This window comes from Scyliorhinus torazame, chromosome 6 (genome assembly GCF_047496885.1).
Source record: "Scyliorhinus torazame isolate Kashiwa2021f chromosome 6, sScyTor2.1, whole genome shotgun sequence".
NCBI classification, from domain to species: Eukaryota; Metazoa; Chordata; class Chondrichthyes; order Carcharhiniformes; family Scyliorhinidae; genus Scyliorhinus; species Scyliorhinus torazame.
Genome location: NC_092712.1, coordinates 290,587,506 through 290,606,933, shown reverse-complemented (window position 1 = coordinate 290,606,933; position 19,428 = coordinate 290,587,506). Strand labels below are relative to the sequence as shown.

At 43.1% G+C, this 19,428-nt stretch overlaps 1 protein-coding gene and 1 pseudogene across 1 annotated transcript in view; both read right to left on the bottom strand.

The window, feature by feature from the left end:
* mturn (maturin, neural progenitor differentiation regulator homolog (Xenopus)) overlaps nt 1–18,274 on the bottom strand; it is a 34,230-nt gene extending 15,956 nt beyond the window's left edge. The window contains exons 1-2 of the mRNA XM_072509821.1: nt 17,935–18,274; nt 926–1,048 (exon numbers count right to left, since the gene is read on the bottom strand). Of these exons, the coding sequence (XP_072365922.1) occupies nt 926–1,048; nt 17,935–18,096 (285 nt within the window). The 5' untranslated portion in view covers nt 18,097–18,274. The remainder of the gene's footprint in view (nt 1–925; nt 1,049–17,934) is intronic.
* LOC140425658 (large ribosomal subunit protein eL15-like) lies at nt 10,694–14,546 on the bottom strand (annotated as a pseudogene).
* Nucleotides 18,275–19,428: the final 1,154 nt, after the last annotated feature.

The window sequence follows — 19,428 nt, the reverse complement described above, 5'->3', positions numbered from 1 at the left end:
CTTGCACCATACTGCAGTAGTACTGCCATTGTCAGCAACTAGACAATAACGGCAGGGATGGGATGAAAGACAGTGAGAACTAGTAAGAGGAGTAGAGAACCCAGGTGACTTTAATCAAGAGAAAATTCCGAGAAAATAGATCAAGCAATGGCAAGACACCAGGAGACAATGAACATAGTTAGGAATTACTAGGAAATGGAACAATGCCCATTTCAGATATCCATATTATTTTTAAGCACTAGCTTTTCAGGTTTGATGCAGAATAAAGGTCTTCATCCTCTGCCCCAACATGTCTGAGCCTCAATAGTTCCTAGCATTTTACCACCTGACACCTTTTTTTCTATTTCCAGGACCAACCATTCCATAATCGCAGTGAGATTAGTAGTCAAAAGCTAAATAAATAGCGAATTAGACAGCTGTGCACAGGCCCCATTCCCATTAGGAACTAAGTCACTAAAAACAGAAACATTGGAAATACCTGCAACTTTAACTCTTTCTGTCTGCAAAAATGCTGCCTGACCAGAGTGGTTTCAATATTTTCTCTTGTTTTTCTTTCAGACTCCGAGCATCCGGTGTATTTTGCTTTTCTAGGAACTAAATTAGTTCTGCCCAAATTAATTTCACATGTTCCTTAAGAGAGTGAACTGTCTGGACTGGATTCAATTTCAAGTACTACAGCTGAAAGGCTGCTGTGTAAACAGCATCAGTTCATTATTTCAGTAATGGACAATTGATAACAGCAAGGAAGGGGATGGAAGAGATATTTGGCCTTAATACAATCAGAGTCCTTTTAAATAACTAATAGGGAACAGAGCTGAAGAAATCAGATCTATTTATGCATTCTGTATATGGTAAATTTAAAAGATGAACTATAAAATAATGTTTGGTTCAAGTAATTAATTCTACATTTTCTTTTGCCACTTACAGGTTTGAATGATTTAAAGACCTTTTCCAGTACTTCAGAGAGAGTCTTTTTTCCACAGGATAAGATGTATTCTTGAACCAATTGTAGGAATGGTAGACAGTCTTCGCTTTCACTCCATACATGCTGAAGAGATGGAGATAGAAGGGAAAAGCATGCATTAAGTGAAAGGTCCAATGGTTCAATACAACCCAATCCCCAATTATATTTTTTAAATAAACAACGTACCAGGCATATCTAGCCCAATGACCATGCAAGATTACAATATTATGAATAATTTCAGTATATCATACCAAGTTATCAATTGATATGTGGAAGTGTGAATTTGTTGTATATCAGTTTTGTACTTCCCTATAGTTGTTCATATACCATTGGTGAGCATCTTGTTCAGAGATCAGTGCACTGCTTGTAAGTTTTGAGCTTAAGATCACAACTAAACGCTGGCTTTTCTAATGCTCTTTTTAAACAAAATCTTATTTGTAACAAATTGCAATTGAATGTGACAACACAAGTTTAAAAAAAAAATTACTGCAGATCTCCTGTTGCATAAATCACAATGGCCTGGGAATACACTACTTTATAAGTGCAGGAACTTTTAAACTATGGAATACAATGCATTATTTTATTGCTAAAATGCAAGTTTAAGTAATTTAAGACTAAGATGAAATTGTTCTACATTGTGGGAATCAATTAATCGTAGTAGATAATCAGGCGAATCAAACGTTTAAAATGAAAGGCTTTGGCCATTTTGAATCCTACTCAGTAAGGTATCTTGCTTTGCTGGGGGAGTTTCTTCTCTCTCTATTCTTCCTCCTCCTCCCCTCTTACACAAGTAATAGCAGAAATCAGCTTACTATTTTTAACCCTATTCTTTCAGCTGTTGGAGACTTATTACTCAGGAAGGCTGCAGAGGAGAGAAAAAATACACAAGTCTTTCAAACCATGGTTTGGTAGATTAATGTTGTGTGACATTCAGGTATATCCACCCCTATCTGAATACAAGCAGTATTTGGAACAAGATAGTGCAGGTGGAAATAAAGCAGTATGAATTATATGATTGCATGTGTCTGTAATGGCTAAGTGACCACATCTGGGACCTGAATATTCAATGTTATTTGACATTTCACAAAGATAGAAAGAACGGTGGCTCTGTTAATTAAATATGGTATCAGTACAGTAGTGAGAAAGGAACTTGGCTTGGAGGATCAAAGTGCAGAACCAGTTTGGGGTGGAGAGAAAGACTAGCAAAGACAAGAGATCACTGGTGGGTGTGGCTCACAGGTCCCCTGAATTTGCTACCCTGTAGGACAGAGCATCAATCATGAAATAATGAGGGTTTGCAAGAAAGGTACCACAACAGTTGTGGGAGATTTAATTTTCACCCAGATTGGATGAATCAAATTGGAAAAAGTAGCCTGAAAGATGAATTCATAGTGCATTTGGAATAGTTTCTCATAACATTCAGGAAGCAGACTATTTTCGACCTGGTAATGTGTATTGAGGTAGGATTCATAAATAACTTCCCTACGTCCACCCTATCTAAGCCATTCAATATCTTGTAAGTTTCTATTAGATCTCCCCTCAACTTCCTAACCTCCAATGAATATAATCCCAGGATCCTCAGACGTTCATCGTATGTTAGGCCTACCATTCCTGGGATCATCCATGTGAATCTCCGCTGGACCCGCTCCAGTGCCAGTATGTCCTTCCTGAGGTGTGGGGCCCAAAATTGCTCACAGTATTCTAAATGGGGCCTAACTAATGCTTTATAAAGCTTCAGAAGTACATCCCTGCTTTTATATTCCAAGCCTCTTGAGATAAATGACAACATTACATTTGCTTTCTTAATTATGGACTCAACCTGCAAGTTTACCTTTAGAGAATCCTGGACTAGGACTCCCAAGTCCCTTTGCACTTCAGCATTATGAATTTTGTCACCGTTTAGAAAATAGTCCATGCCTCTATTCTTTTTTCCAAAGTGCAAGACCTCGCACTTGCCCACATTGAATTTCATCAGCCATTTCTTGGACCATAAATGACCTCATTAGAAAGGATCCTCTAGTAAAAGTGATAACATGATAGAATTTCACATTCAGTTTGTGGGCGAGAAATCTGGATCTGAAACCAGTGCTTTACCACGGGGGAAACCATGGAGCTGGTTTAGCACAGTGGGCTAAGGCAGCTGGCTTGTAATGCAGAACAAGACCAGCTGCATGGGTTCAATTCCCGTTCCAGCCTCCCCGAACAGGTGCCGGAATGTGGCGACTGGGGGCTTTTCACAGTAACTTCATTGAAGCCTACTCATGACAATTAGCAATTATTGTTATTATTTTTTTTTATTAACTTAAAGGGAATTACACGGGCATGAATTACACGGGCATGAAGACGGAGTTAGCTAAACTGGACTGGGAAAATAGGTTAAAAGGTAAAACAATGGCAGACATTTAAGGAGATATTCCAAAACTCTCAACAATTCATTTCATTTCACTTCAAACAACAGGCGGCACAGTGGTTAGCACTACTGCCACACAGCGCCTGGGCCCCGGATTCAATACCAGCCGTAGGTGACTCTGTGTGGAGTCTACACGTTCTCTCCATGTCTGCGTGGGTTTCCTCTGGGTGCTCCGGTTTCCTCTCATGTGCAGGTTAGGTGAACTAGCCATGCTAAATTGCCCCTTAGTGTCCAGGGATGTGCAGGTAGGGGGAGGTTATGGGGATAGGGTAGGGAAGTGGGCTGAGGAAGAGTACTCTTTCAGAGGGTCTGTGCAGACTTGATGGTCCGAATGGTCTGCTTCTGCACTGTAGGGCTTCTATGAAACATATAATCTACTGAGAAAGAAAAACTACTGTGATGGAAGTAGAAATTGATATATATATTATACTTGTGGCAGTAATGTTATTAAAATCCTGGTTTAATGTATATATCTGTTGCAGTAATATTAAAGAACCTATGTTAAGGTATCCAGGCTGTGCGTCTGCTAAAGCTGTAATTAAGAATCCATAAAAAGTGAGGCCATGATTGATTCCAATCACTTACTTGGTTACAGATAAAGGGCTAATAGTTATGATTGCTGGAGATTCCCTGCAGAGTAATAATATGGGATTGTATTTAGTCCTAGCTAAGCATTTCATGTGACATCCTAGTGGGAGACAGCCAATGTAATTAATGGGAGAAGCCAGGTCTGTTGTTTTGCAATTTGCTACAGGATTTGAGTCTGACAAGACAGAAGAACTTTAAGTTGAACAGTTTTGCAAAATGCTGCTTGGTTGAGCAAAGGTGTGCTGGTTCTGCTCCTGAAGAGAGTCTCTGTCTCCAAAGGTCTCTACAAAACTAAGCAAGTAATCGGTGTGTTTAACATTATTTATAAATAGCATTTGAACTACAATAGGTTGCTTAATTGGAATTAATAACAGGTATGGATAGTAAGTTTACGTTTTTCCTTGTGTTTAAGAACTGTTTAACTGATAATTGTAAAGCTATTTTCTTTTATATTAATGTGGTTAATTCTGTGTTTAAATTAAAGTTTGTTTTAACATAGAAGATATCCACGAGTCAAAGTCATCACTCCTGGGGTGAAGTATCCTTTCCTCACAGTTTTACATATTTTAAATAATTGTTTGGGATTCTTGTCTGGTATCCTAACATATTGGGTGGGGTCTGGTCTGGTCCCCTAACACTACAAGAAGGATCCACCATCTTTAGCTAACGAAGGAAGTTAAGGATGATATCAAATTGAAATGAAAAATGTACAATACTGCAAATATTGGTGGTAGGCCAGAAGGTTGGGAGCATTTAAAAAGCAGCAAAAACTGAAAAAAACAACAAAGAAGGAGACATTGGGAGAGAAAACTAGTAAGAAATGTATAAAAGACAGTAAAGGCTTCTACGACTATATAAAAAAGGAAAAGAATGGCCATGGTGAGCATTAGCCCCTTCAATCAAGCTTGTCCAACCCAGGGGCCAGAGGCCACAATGCAGCCCCCAAACTTCTGTATTTGGCCCCGGAGCCAGTATTCAAACTATGATAAGTTCAATTAAAGATTCTGCATGGGGCTGCTCCTGCAATCACAGTCAGGTTCTCTCTCGTGTTTGCTGCTTATAGGCTCACTGACTGAGTCTATCACAGCACATTCAGGAGAGAAATAGTTTCGGATTAGAGGAGCAGTGAACAGTGGGACTATGTGTATTTTTTGTTTTGTTTTCACAGCATTGCTCTCTCGGCCTTTGGCTGCACTCTCTCCCTCGCCGTTGTGTGCCAGCTCCCTAAAGGAGTACAGCAATCAAGATGGAAGAGCAGAGCAGGGAGGCCATGAGTAACAGCAGAGTTACAGCAACAGCACCTGCCTGACCCAGAGAGAGAGAGAGAGAGAGAGAGAGAGAGAGTGGGAACCCCGAGACTGAGTGAGCCAGACACACACATCCGCTCCCCTCTTCCTCCCTCCCCAAAAACTATCTACAAAAGCAGGATTGGAGAGAGGGAAACGCAAGCTGAAAGGCATCTGACCACCACTTGTATGAATTCTGCCGAGGCCAGCAGAGCGTGCACCACCATGGACAAATGAAAGGTTAGTGTTAATTAAACCAAACTCCTTAGCTTGGCTAGGTACCTACCCTCCCTGATGATGAGGACTTGGGGCCAAGTCTGTCTCACTCAAGCTTTGCTTCTGAAGCAAAAAAAAGTTTTATTGGTTAACTCTGCTGCTTGGCACCTTTTAATGATTATTTTTATTAACCGTAAAAAAAACTTGCACACTGCCCCCACTCAAAGGTTGGACAAGCCTGCCTTAGAGGGCAAGAATGGGGAAGTAACAATGATAAACAGGGAAATGGCAGAGATCTAGAACTAGGATTTTATACCTTTCTTCACAGTAGAAGACACAAAGAGCACCCCAAGAATAGTAGAAAAGCAGAAGGCAAGAGGAATCCTCGAGAGTAACTTAAAAACCATTCACAAGCTAAAAGAAGAGAGTACGCGGAAAACTAATGGGGCAAAAAGCTGACAAGTCCACTGGACCTGATGACCCTGCATCCTAGGGTCTTAAAATAAGTTTTTTTATTGACTTATTCTTTGATAGGATGTGGGTGTCGCTGGCCAAGCCAGCATTTATCATCCATCCCTAATCGCCCTTTTGAAGTGAACAAAAAACAGCCCAGCCATTAACATCCGCATCCCATGCAATAATTAATTTTAAAACTCCCTTTAAGTGGCTACAGAGATAGATCTACTTTTCCAAAATTTCCTGAATTCTTGAAACGTCCAAGTGGATTGGAAAGCTGCAGATGTAACACATCTGTTCAAGAAAGTAGGGAGACAGAAAACAGGAAACTATTGGCCAGTTAGTCTAACATCAGTCATTGGCAAAATGCTAGAATTCGTTATTGAGGTATGAACAGAACATTTAGGTAGATAAAGGTTAACCAGTAGAGATAGTGTATTTGATTTCCAAAAGACATTCGATAAGGGACCACATAAACTATTACTGCACAAGAGGCCATGGTGTTGGGGATGATATACGAGCATTGATTGGCGAACGAACAGGAAACAGTGTCAGAATAAATGGATCATTTTCAGGTTGGCAAACTGTTACTAGTGGAGTGCCACAGGGTTCAGGCAGACCTCAACTATTTATAATCTATATTCATGACTTAGATGAAGGGACCAGCTAGGTTGTAGCCAAATTTGTTGCAGATACAAATGGGAGGAAAGCAAGTTGAGGAGAATACAGGGAGTAGAAAAGGGATATAGATAAGTGAGTGAGTAAAGAATTGGTAGATGGAATATAGTGTGGGTAAACGCGAGTTTGTTCTTCAACGGAAGAATAGGAAAGCAGATTATTTAAATGGAAAGAGACTGCAGAATTCTGCAGTACCGAAGGATCTGGACGACCTTGTACATTAATCGCAACAAATTGGCATGCAAGTAATTGTGCAGGCAAATGGAATGATGACTTTTATTGCAAGGCGGATGAAGTATAAAAGTAGTTGCTAAACTGTATAGGGCCTTGGTGAGACCACACCTGGAGTAATGTGTACAGCTTTAGTCATTACTTAAGTAAGGTATATGTTGAAGTGTTTGTCTCACAGGTAAAGGCTATGTCGGTTGGGTATATACTAATTGGAATTCAAAAGAATGGGAGGTGCTTTAATTGAAACTAAGACTCGGGGTGGGGGGGGGGGGGGGGGGGGGGGGGGGCTTGCCAGGTTGGATATTGAGAATATAGTTGCTCTCATGGGGGAGTCCAGAACTACAGGCACAGTAAAATAAAGGGACTCCCATTTTAGATACAGATGAGGAGGAATTTCTTCTCTCAAGAGTGTTAGTCTTTGAAATTCTCTTCCTCAAAGAGCAGTGAAGGCTGGTTCATTGAATATATTCAAGATGAATTAAGGGGGCTTCCGTAGGTGGGACGTGCTCCCGCTGTCGCTGGCGGGGAGGGTACAGACTGTGAAAATGACAGTCCTCCCGAGATTGCGGTTTGTGTTTCAGTGTCTTCCTGTCTTCATTCCCAAGGCATTTTTTAGGAAGATGAATGCGGCGATCTTGGGTGGTCCTTCTTGAACGGGGGTATAAATTACTACTGGGCGGCTAATATATCGATAGTTAGGAAATGGGTAGTGTGGGAGGGGTTGGTGTGGGAGCGAGTGGAGCGGCATCTTACAAGGGCACGAGTCCGAAGGCTTTGTTAACTGTACATCTGCCATTCCCGCCGGCCCGTACTCCACAAACCCAGTGTAATGGCAGCCCTAAGAGTGTGGGGGCAATGGAGGCAGCATATGAAATTGGAGGGGGCATCGGTGTGGTCACCGATCTGAGATAACCACAGGTTCGCTCTAGGGGGGGTGGGGGGGGGGGGGGCTTCAGGAGGTGGAAGCAGGCAGGGATTGGGAGATTTGGCAACCTCTTCATTGAGGAGGGTTTCCCGAGCCTGGCAGACCTAGAGGAGGAATTTGAGTTATTAGGTGGGAATGGGTTCCGGCACCTGCAGATACAGAGGCAGGTCCCGAGCTTCCCTCGCCTCCCACTAAGGGGACTACAGGATAAGGTGTTGTCTAAAACAGGGGTTGGGGAGGGGAGGTTTTCAGAGATATATAAGGAACTGATGGAGTGGGAAGGGGTCCCAATTGGGGAGATGAAGAGGAAGTGTGATGAAGAGCTGGGAGGAGAGTTGGAAGTCAGGTTATGGGAGAAGGCCCTGAGAAGAGTTAATGCATCCTCGTTGTGTGCCAGGCTTAGTCTGATCCAGTTCAAGGTAGTCCACAGGGCTCATATGACTGTGGCATGGATGAGTTGGTTTTTTGAGGTGGGGACAGGTATGGGCGGTGTGTGTGTATATATGGGGAATGGGGGGGGGGGGGGGGGGGGGGGAGAGAGAAAGAGTCCTGAGAACCATGTGCATTGTTTTGTGCGTGTCCGAGGCGGAGGAGATTCTGGCAGGGATTTTCGGATGTTATGTCACAGGTCCTGGAAAGGAGGGTGACTCCGAGGCCGACGTTTTGGTCTTTGCCTCCCTGTAGCCCGGAGATGGATTTTTCTGGGATGGATGGACTCGGACCCTCCAAAATCAGGGGGTTAGGTCAGTGACATGGCAAGGTTTCTTAGGTTAAAGAAAATTAAGTTTGCCTTAAGGGGTTCAGCACAAGCGTTCGCTCAGAGGTGGCAGCTGTTCATCATCTTCTTCAAGGAAAACTGGCCGTCAGCAGGGTGGGGAGTGATGGGAAAGGAAGGTATGGAAGTGACGAATAAGGGCAGTGAATCTATTGTATGGGTAGTTAGGGTTTAGGGCTGGGGAGAGTTGGTTGTGTTATTGTGGGGTTTGTTTGTGTGTTGAATCGCTTGGTTGTTTAAAATGTTAAAATTATAAATGCCTCAATAAAATATTTTCTAAAAAAAGAATATATTCAAGATGAATTAGACAGATTTTTGATTGACAAAAGGAGAAAATGGAGTTAAGGCGACAGCCAGACCAGCAATGATCTTACTGAATGGCAGAACAGGCTTGATGGAACAAATGGCCTACTCCCTCTCCCATTTCGTATGAGCTCATGAACTAAACGAGGTCAGTGCTATAGACAATTGCAAATTCTAAATGCATTGTAGAAAGAATAGACTCAACAAGAAACATGCCCAAGCTTGATTGCGGTCCACTGCTTGGCATTGTGTGCACCTCAGTGAATGGAGACGACAGAATTAGAACAAAATAGATCCTGTTTCACAGGAGTCATTTTCAAGAGTTTAGAAACTAAGTTTATTGAAACTTTTAGGGGCTTAGATGAGTGAAATGCAATGATTATTTTACAGAATTTACCATGTCCACATAATTCTACACCATTTTCTGAAAATCTAAAGATAATTCCATCGGTTTTATAGTTACCCAGAGACTAATCCGACCAGCCTGCTAATATATGATGCCTAACTTTCCTTTCCATCGACTCTCCTGATCTGGCATGGTGGCATCGTGGTTAGCACTGCTGCCTCACAACGCCAGGGACCCTGGTTAGATTCCAGCCTTGGGCGACTATGAGGAGTTTGCACTTGCTCCCAGTGTCTGCATGGGTATCCTCCGGGTGCTCCGGTTTCCTCCTACAGTCCAAAGATGTTAGTTCAGTGGATTGCCCATAATAAATGCGCGGTATTACGGGGATAGGACGGGGGAGTGGGACTAGATAGAGTGCGCTTTCGGAGGGTCGGTGCAGACCTGATGGGCCGAATTACATCCTTCTGCATTGTAGGGCTTTTATGGTCAGCTGATCTACACTGATGTTTTTGAAAAATGTTACTTTGGGTCAGAGAAAGGGAATGAGGTAAGTGCTGCTAGAGAAAGACCAAAATATCAATGAGAGCTCTATTTATTTACAAAAAGCAATACAACATTTCTAATGTGGCCCCTTGTAATACTGCATTCATAGTGACTCAGCAAACCGTGTGCTGACAATGGCAGGATTACATAATCTTTTAAACATACTTTTCCAATTAAGAGGCAATTTAGCGTAGCCAATCCACCAACCCTGTACACCTTTGGGTTGTGGGGGTGAGACCCATGCAGACACGGGGAGAATGTGCAAACTCCACACGGACAGTGACCCGGGGCCAGGATCGAACCTGGGTCCTCGGCACCGTGAGGATTACATAATCAGTGAAGAAAAATTTCTATAACTGAGCCAGAAAATATAGAACAAGATGTTTGTTCAGCCCCTCGGGCCTGCTCCACCATTCAATGGGACCATGGCTGATCCAACATTCATCACATCCACTGGCGTGCCCATTCCCCGTAACCCTTGATTCCTTATTTATCAAGAATCTATCTGTCCTCAGCCCTACACACAAGGACTCTGCCCCCACAGCTCTCTGTTGCAAGGAGTTTCAAAGACTCAACCCTCAGAAGGAATTTCTCCCCTTCTCGGTCTTAATTTGGCACCCTTTTGTTCCGAGACTGTGCCTTCGCGTCTTAGATGCTCACATGAGGACAAACATCCTCTCAGCATTTACCCTTTCAAGTTCTTAAGAATCATATATGGTTCAATGAGGTCACAATCTTATTCTTCTAATTTCCAATCTGTAGAGTCCCAACGTGTTTAACGCTGCACATAAGACAATCCCTCCATACCAGGATCATGCTAGTAAACCTTCACTGAATCGCCTCCATTGAAATCTTTCCTTAAATAAGGGGAGCGAAAGTGCTCTTAGTACTCCAGATGTGGTCTAACCAGTACCGTTTACAGTTGCAGCAAGACTTCCCTACTATACTCCAACTCCTTTGAAATAAGGGTCAATATTCATAAGCGCCTCTTTTTTGCCATGTAAAATATACAGATACTACACATTAACGGTAGCGACGGAGCTGCAGTGTATTGGGTCTTCTCCATGAAGCACAACGAGAGCCTCCAATAGTAAGATGGAATTTGTGACCCTTGCCCAAACCGTGGCTTTTCTTGCCAGATGGTAGGCCACGCATCTCCCTGTGCTGGTACACGGGTTTTGTGATCCATTGAGTGTCGGGGCTGCGGCGATAGCTTTGTGGAATGGGTCAACGAGAACCTCAAAGAACTTGTAGGTGGCATCTTCACCCACCTAGTATGAGGCGAGTACTCAGTCCTCCACAATGACGACCAGCTCGCTCCTCAGCAACAGATTGAAGGCTTTGTGCAAACTTCAGCTGATTGACACCATGATGCACTGGTTTACACCCTTGCAAACAGGGTTTGCAGCCACCACGACGCACCCGCACACAATATATCACATAACCTTGTTTGGCCTTGTAGCCCAGTGTGCAAGCCTTGTCGGGTCTGTTGGCCAGGGAGCCCAATGCAAAGCAGCGTTAGCGGTGCTGCCAGCAGAGGACACGCAACAAGAATCGCATCACATTCGACTGCTTCTTCCTCCATAACTCCTGCATGTACTTGTAGGCTCCCGTCCTCGGTCAGTCTGATGATGGCGGTGGCTGGAAAAGTGTAAGCCATTCTGATTACCTGCTGCACCAGTGTGCTAGCTTTCTGTGTTCCATGCACAAGTACCCCCAAGTCCCTTTGTGTTGCAGCTTTTCTCCATTTAAATAATACTTTCTTCTTTCGTCGCCTTTTCAAAATTCACACTTTTCCACATTAGATTTACTTTGCTAACTTTTCACCCACGTACTTAACCTATCAATCTCTTTGCAAACTGCTTGTATTCCTCTCGCAACTTGCCTTTCCACCTAGTTTTATGTAATCTGCAAATTAGGCTACAGTACATTCGCTTCCTTCCTCCACGGCACTAATATATATATATATTGTAAACAGTTGTGGTCCCAGCATTGATTCCCATAGAACCTCACTGGTTACAGGTCACCAACCTGAAAAAGAACCCCTTATTCCCACTCGCTGTTTCCTGCCATTAGATAATTCTCTATCCATGCCAATATACTACCTAAAACACAATAAGCTCTTGTCTTATGACTTAACCTTTTATGAGGAACTTGCACCACCTTCCTCCCAGCCAATTAGAGGAGCTACATTTGCTAATTTCCAAACTGATGTGACCTATTCAGAATCAAGGGAATTTTGGAAAACTAAAAGCAATGTATCTACTACCTCAAATTGAAGAAAACAGCTGTTTGTTTCTAAGAAAAATTGCAGAGTTAAGACCCCACTCAAGCCAGAAAACCCAACATTCATCCTTAACATATTAACAAGGCTATAACAAAGCAGTGCTGAATCTAGATGTGGCAATCTGTGCCAGGCCAGGTGGAAACATAATTAATCACGATCTGGTCAGGTATAAGTAAAACGATTCCGTGATGATCACTGAATAGAAGTAGAGGGGCCGTCTTGGCCAACATTTATGCCTCAGCACCACCTAAAGCACCCACTTGGTCATTCAGAATGATGCAGCAGGTTATGGGCATTTGTGGTCCACTGTGCCTATGCCCAACTGTTTTGTAGAACAATCCAATTAATCCCACTCCCTTGATCTTCCCTTGCCATTTGAGAACTGATCAGAACTAAAGGCCAACATGTCCCAGTTCCTGGTGGACTTCATCCTAGGGTCTTAAAATAAGTGGCTGCTGAGGTAGCAGGTACATTGCTTTTAGTTTTCCAAAATTCCCTCGATTCTGGAAAGGTCCCATCAGTTTGGAAATGAGCAAATGTAGCTCCTATCATAAAGAAAGGAAGGAAACAGAAAGCAAGAAATTACAGGCCTGTTAGCTCAACATCTATCATAGGGAAAATGCTGGAATCTATTACAGAGGTCATAGCAGGGCACATGGAAAATCTTAAATGCAATCTGGCAGAGTCAACATGGTTTACTGAAAGGGAAATTGTATTTGACTAATTTATTGAAGTTCTTTTGAGGAAACAACAAGCAATGTAGATAAAGGGGTACCTGTACATGTGCTGTACTTGGATTTCCAGAAGGCATCTGGGCAGTGTCACATCAAACGTTAGTACATAAATTAAGAGCTCATGGTGTAGGGGGGTAACATAGTAACATGGAAAGAGGACTGGTTAGCCAACTGGAAACAAAGATTGGGGATAAATGGGTCAGTTCCGGGTTGGCAAGATGCAACCAGTGGAGTGCCACAGGGACAGGGACCTCAGCTATTTACAATTTGAGTTGACTTGGATGAACAGACTGAATGTATGGTCGCCAAATTTGCTGATGACAAAGATAGGTTGTAAAGAGGACAAGGCATCTGCAAATATGGGAGTATAAGGTGGGAAAAACGTAAACTTTTCAACTTTGGCAAGAAGAATAGAAAAGCAGCATATATTTAAATGGAAAGAGATTTCAGAACTCGAAGTACAGAGCGATCTGGGTGTCATGGTACATGACTCAAAAAAATTGATATGCAGGTACAGCAAATGATTAGGAAAGCAAATGGAGGGGTGCAGGAGTCGAAAGAGGCCGGAGTCCTGGCCTTTGCCTCCTTGGTAGCCCTGAGAAGGCTCTTGTCAATGTGGAGGGACGCGAAACCCCCAAGCGTGGAGGCTTGGGTTAGTGACATGGCAGGGTTTCTCAGGTTGGAGAAGATAAAGTTTGCCTTGCGAGGGTCTTTGCAGGGGTTCTCTGGGCGGTGGCAACCGTTCCTTGACTTTCTCGCTGAGCGTTAGGTGGAGGTCAGCAGCAGCAGCAACACAGGGCGGGGGGGGCGGATTTCTTTTTATTTTTAAGGGGCGATGCCCTACTTTGCTTTGTTTTTGTTTATTCTTAGTTGGTTAGGGGGTTAAGTTGTTTTGTTGGCATAGTGTTTTGCCTTCTTTGCATTATATTTTCTATTGTCGTGTTTTGTAAAAAGTATGGAAAAATCTTGAATAAAAACATTAATAACAAAAAAAGGAAAGCAAATGGAATTGTGTTGCTTATTGCAAGGGGAATGGAATATAAGCAGGGAAGCACATTGGTGAGACCACCAATGTGAGTACTGCATACAGTTTTTGCTCTCCTTATTCAAGATGTAAGAACATTCGAAACACGCAAGGAGCTTGACTCAATCCTGAGATGAAGGGGTTGTCTTACGAGGAAAGGTTAGGCCAGTTGAACCTGTATGCATTAGAGTTTAGAAGAATACAAGGTCATCTTATTGAAACATACAAGATCCGGAGGGAGATTTGACAGGGTGGATTCTGAAAGGATATTTTCCTTTGTGGGAGAGATTAGAACTAGAAAGCACAGATTAATAATAAGGGATCTGCCATTTCAGATGAAGGTGATGGGATTTTTTTCTCTTTAGGGTCATTAGAGAGCAGTGTTGGCAGGATCACTGAATATTTTTAAGGCGGAGTTGGATAGATTCTTGACTCACAAGGGAGTTAAAGCATACAGAGGGTAGACAGGAAAATAGAAGCTACAATCAGGTCAGCCATGATCTTATCAAATGACAGAGCAGGCTGGAGAGACCGAATGGCCTACTCTTGTTCCTAATTAGTGTGCACACACTGGCTTCCTGCTGCATGGTTAGGCAAGACGTTGCATATAATTATGTTGTATGAAACAATTGCTGAAGTGCCCTCAATCATTGTAAAAGCAGAACAGATAACTAGGGCAAGTGACATTTGTATTACAACTGCGTTCTTTAGAATGATGCTACTAATCCCACTTGGAGAAAACGTGTTCATCTGCAAACATGTTCAATATACCTTTGTCATGTTGTCAGCTGTCTTCAGTCAGTTTAAATGCCTCACTGGGTACAGAGGACTTCAACAGGTAGTAGATGCTTCCACTAAAATGGACAGAACTAATTAACAATTCTGTCCCTCTCCTGCCATCACTGCGAGAACTAGCGGGAGTCCCAATTCGATTAGAATTTTAATTTTGTTTTCGAAGGGGAGAACTGAACCAAATAAAGTCTGGTATCTCATTTGTGCTGCCTTCGGTGGACGCATCTATGCCAACGTTCCAACTGTTCGAACACAAAGAAACAAACTAGCCCCCCAATTATATGCACATAATGTCCCACAGCATTTTACAGAAAACGTGTATGAAAACGGTCACCAAATCAGGAAAGGAATACAAGAAGCGTTGACCAAAATCTTGCAGATTTTAAAGTAGAGTGTGGAGAGGTTTAGGGAATGGATTCTAGGAGGTAGGACCAAGACAACTGAAATATCTGCATCAGATACAAGGTGAGAGGGCAGAAAGAGTCAGAAAAACAGAAAGTTGTGGGAGTTAGATGGATGGAAGGGGAGAAGGCACGGAGGGATGTAAAGATGATTTTAAACTTGAAGCACCAAGGAACAGGGAGCCAATGTAGGTCAGTGAGCACTGAATCACACAGGACTAGTTTACGAAAGGTGTATGATGGGAGGCCAATGAAAGCACAAAAGGGCAGTCAAGTCTGGAGATAAAAAGACAGAAGTGCTGAGGCAACAGATACTAATAGTGGATGCAAGTGGTCTTGAGGATGGAGAAGATTTGGAGTTGAAGCTAAACTCAGACAGTGCAGCATTCCAGTATATTCTACAAGTCCAACAGGAAAATGCCTACAGCCTTTCTCCCAGAAAGCCAAGGTCAAATATGGGCCTCTGCAATCTTCCACGACTGAACAAAGAGGATCACAATAGAAGGAAACAAAAATAAAGGATTGAGCAGATAAACAGTCTGCAGTGAATTTGAGCCAGTTAGTCACTTGCTTTGTGTTTCAAGGCTGACGTAGCATTCTGTTAAACATTAATAGTTCACATGATTAGAGTTTTACTTCAAAACCAGGTTGGTCATCCAAATCTAACCAGACTTTTTTTTTTACAAAACCTATAGCAACATAGCAAGAAAAGTATCCTATTTGTAAGCAAGAACCCCAAACAGCTATATTACCCAAATATCACTTGGTGAACTTGGTAGTTTTAAAAAAAATACTGCAGGGAACAAGTCCTGCTGCTTAGAAAATTGCTACAGTTTCTATACCAGTTACAAAGGATTTAGTTAAGTATAGTTAAAACTCTAAAACAGTTGTTACTTCAAAAAAGCTTTAGTAATTTACTCTCACATATCCACTGCATGCTCTCCAAAGGGGCATAATTAATTTGCTGCCTTATAGGATGTAGATAAGAAATACCACCTTGTGATTAATGAAAATTCCAGATCCTAGGACAATGTAACATTTCACTATAAACTAGACACGATAATCAGAAATTACAATGATAGGCTAGCAGAATGCTTATGTTTGTTTATGTAAGGATTGTTTGAATGTGGAATAGCATACTACGGCCAATGAAGGAAAATATTCCATAATTACAGCTTTTAAAAAGGGACAGAGATAAATATTTAAAAAGGCAAGAAAATGGAACCAAGGAGATAGTTTTTTTTGCAGAGAGCCAGCACTGGTACTTTGTGCCAAATGGTTTCCGTATGTGGTGCAAGATTTTATGAATCTTAGGTGTGGAACAAAAGGTGACTTAGTATAGGTATCTGGAATGATAAGCAACCAAAATGAAACAATATTACAGTATTCTTCAATATAGACCAAGCCTATGATTTCATAGCCAATCCCCAAAATATGAACAAATGGCAAGCTAAAACATTGCTTACTATAAATCCTCTTGTGGACTGTTGAGTAGCATTTCATTCTAATTATCGTGTCTAGTTTATGATGAAATGTGAATTTATACACCATTTCTTCCTCCCCTCCCACCCAGTCATGTCCCCTCCATTCCACAGACTTCTTGGGGAACAATACTCCAGATGTCCAATGAGCAATGGTGGTCTATCCAGCTGTGGTGGGTATCAAAACTAAGCCCACATCCACACCCATGTTCACTTACCAAAAGGAATAGGGAACCCCTCTCTGATCTGGGAGGTGCACTCTACACTGTCCTACCAAAGTTTACGCCGAGGACATTGTTAAGATATGTACAGCTCAGCTCCTTGCTGAGTCACTCGGGACTGGGAGGTGGTAGTATCTTTCATGCACCCTTATTTTCGCTCATGCACCCTTATTTTTGTTAAGGACAGGAACTTGTCGTTATTTTACATGACATTTGGACACCATTAAAAGCTTCAGAGCGGTCATCTCCAAACCCAAATTCTTTTCTCCCCTCCTCCCAAAAACGTTTCCCTACAGAAACATTAGTAGCAACAAACAGCCCTAAATAATGAATGCCGACATGTAATCAGTATGTTTGTGGCAGCAGTCACTCAATGAGGCAAGTCATCTAATTTGTCACACCGACAAAGGTACAGCAATTAAATAATTTCATGTGGGCAACAATTAGACCAATGCATGATATAGTATAGGATTCACACTGTTTTCCCAGAGAAAATAAAATAAACTCTTTCAACACTTTTTCCTTAAATGCGTGGCAAGAGTGGGGAAGCATCATACGACATGAATTGGACATGGATTCAGATTTCCGATTTACCCTCGCCAATGGGTTCTCCAGCTGTTGCTAAGTTCGACACATGAGAAACGTGTCATATAAAAATAGTTGACTGTGGACATTACTAAGGTTATGCAAGTATGCAACTTTCCAAACTGGGTTTGGTAGATAATCTGAACAACCTGTTCTGCGTGCTGTAAAGGCGGAGGGAGGGAGGGAGGGACATCAGCTGCAGCATTATGTAACTGCGCCTTGTACTGTGAATGTAGTCAGCCCCCCGCCCCATGTAAACCTCGCACATACGATTCAACAAACAGCTACCCGTGTTCGCCCATCAGAAACGTCCAAAAGTGTTATTATTGACAGGGAAAACGCAGTGAAGTCTGACGTTTGGGTCTTTTGTTTGGCAGAGCGGGGAGTGAGGTGCTGAACCACCCCCTCCCCGGGCACTGATGTGCGGGGTAAACACTCCAGGAGGGGAATGTGGATCTATCTCCTGGGTGGATTTCTGCCATGGGCGATGGGAGAGGTACTATAGTCCGGGGTGGGCACCCTCCTCGGTGGGCTTCTGGCCATGATCGAGAGGGTTGGGGTGGGGTACCCGCGTTCAATCGATGCCCAGTGAGGGGGATATAGGTGGAGGAGGAGCCCGGGCAGCCAGGACGTGTGCCGAGCTAATTGATCACCACCCGGGCCTCCCTCCCTCCGCCCGCTCACTCACGAAATTATCCCTGAAGTCGCTGTCCGGGCACAGGACGTAGAAGGAGACGCCGGGGTCCGCGTAGAAATCCAGGCGGCTCTCGGCCTCCTCGGTGGCGATCAGCTCGAACGGGGTGTTGTAGCACCACTTGTCCGCGATGTCGACGAACTGCTGGAATTCCATGGCCGCCGCCTCTCCGGTGCGGGTGCGTGTGGTCCGGTCCGTTACCTCAGGCGCGATCTCTGCCGCCGCATCGGCCTAGAGGAGAGCGCGGCCCATGGCGCGCGCCGCTCTTTGTTTTCTCTCTGGAGGGAGGGGTGGTCGCTGCTACTCCCCTTGTGGTGGATGGACTGCGCGCACCGCCGCGCTCTCCAATCTGAACGGCCGCGGCGCCGGGTGGGCGGAGCCGCGCGTCTCCCCCCTGGTGGTGCACGTGGTTATCCATCACCCCCCCCCCCCCCCACACAACTGGAGAGAGGGACAGGGGGTCGATCACCGTTAACAGGCGTTGCCTTTCGCAAAACGAACGTGTATTTATACACCGCCGTTGCCATTCCAAAGAGCTTTCCTGCCAATGAAGCTTTTGACCTGCATTCCTGCGGTTGTTTCTTAATCCGCTGGAGTTCAAATCTGATCACCATAGTTCCAGAATATGAATTGCTTTGAAAAAAATATAAAGCTGTTTTAAATCTGTTCGAATGAAACGTGCAGCACCTACCAAATCTGACCTGTACGTGACTCCAGTTCCACATCACTATCCAATTTACTCCGAGAACAAGTGAACTACTAGATCAGCATGATTTTACTAATGGAAATCTTGTTTTGACAAATGTCATGGTTTTTTTTGAGGCTGGGAACCAATATTAATAATATTCTTTGATTTCCAAAAGGCATTTGAGAAGGTTCTGCACTGAAGGTTAATAGCAAAATAAGGACTCATGGAAATGGATAATTTGTTAACAGACAGCAGTTGGTAGGCAGTGAATAGTGGAATACAGCAAGAATCAGTGCTGGGCCTCAGCTCTTTACAATCTATATTAATGGCCCAGATGAAGAGACAGGGTAATATATTCAAGTTTGCTGATTATACCAAGCTAGCTGGAATGATAAGCTAGCTGTGGGGAGGTTACAGAGAATTTGCAAAGAGATAGACAAGTTAAGTGAGTGGGCAGCAAGATTGCAGATGGAGTAATATAGGGAAGTGTTAAATTAGTAAATGTTTTATATTTAATATTACATTATTTGGTCGTAAAAATAAAAAGAATAATTTAAAAAGAAACTAAGGAATTTTGAGAAACAGTGTTGATTTAGGTGTGCTTGGACAAAGATGCAGAAAGTTAGCATGTGGGTGCGGCAAGCAATTAGGAAAGCAAATGACATGTTGGCCTTTAGAGCAAAGGGGATTAGTGCACAAGAATAAATAAGTCTTAGAGCATACTGTGCAGGAGGCCATTCAGCCCATTAAGCCTGCACTGACCCACTTTAAGCCCTCACTTCCACCCTATCCCCGTAACC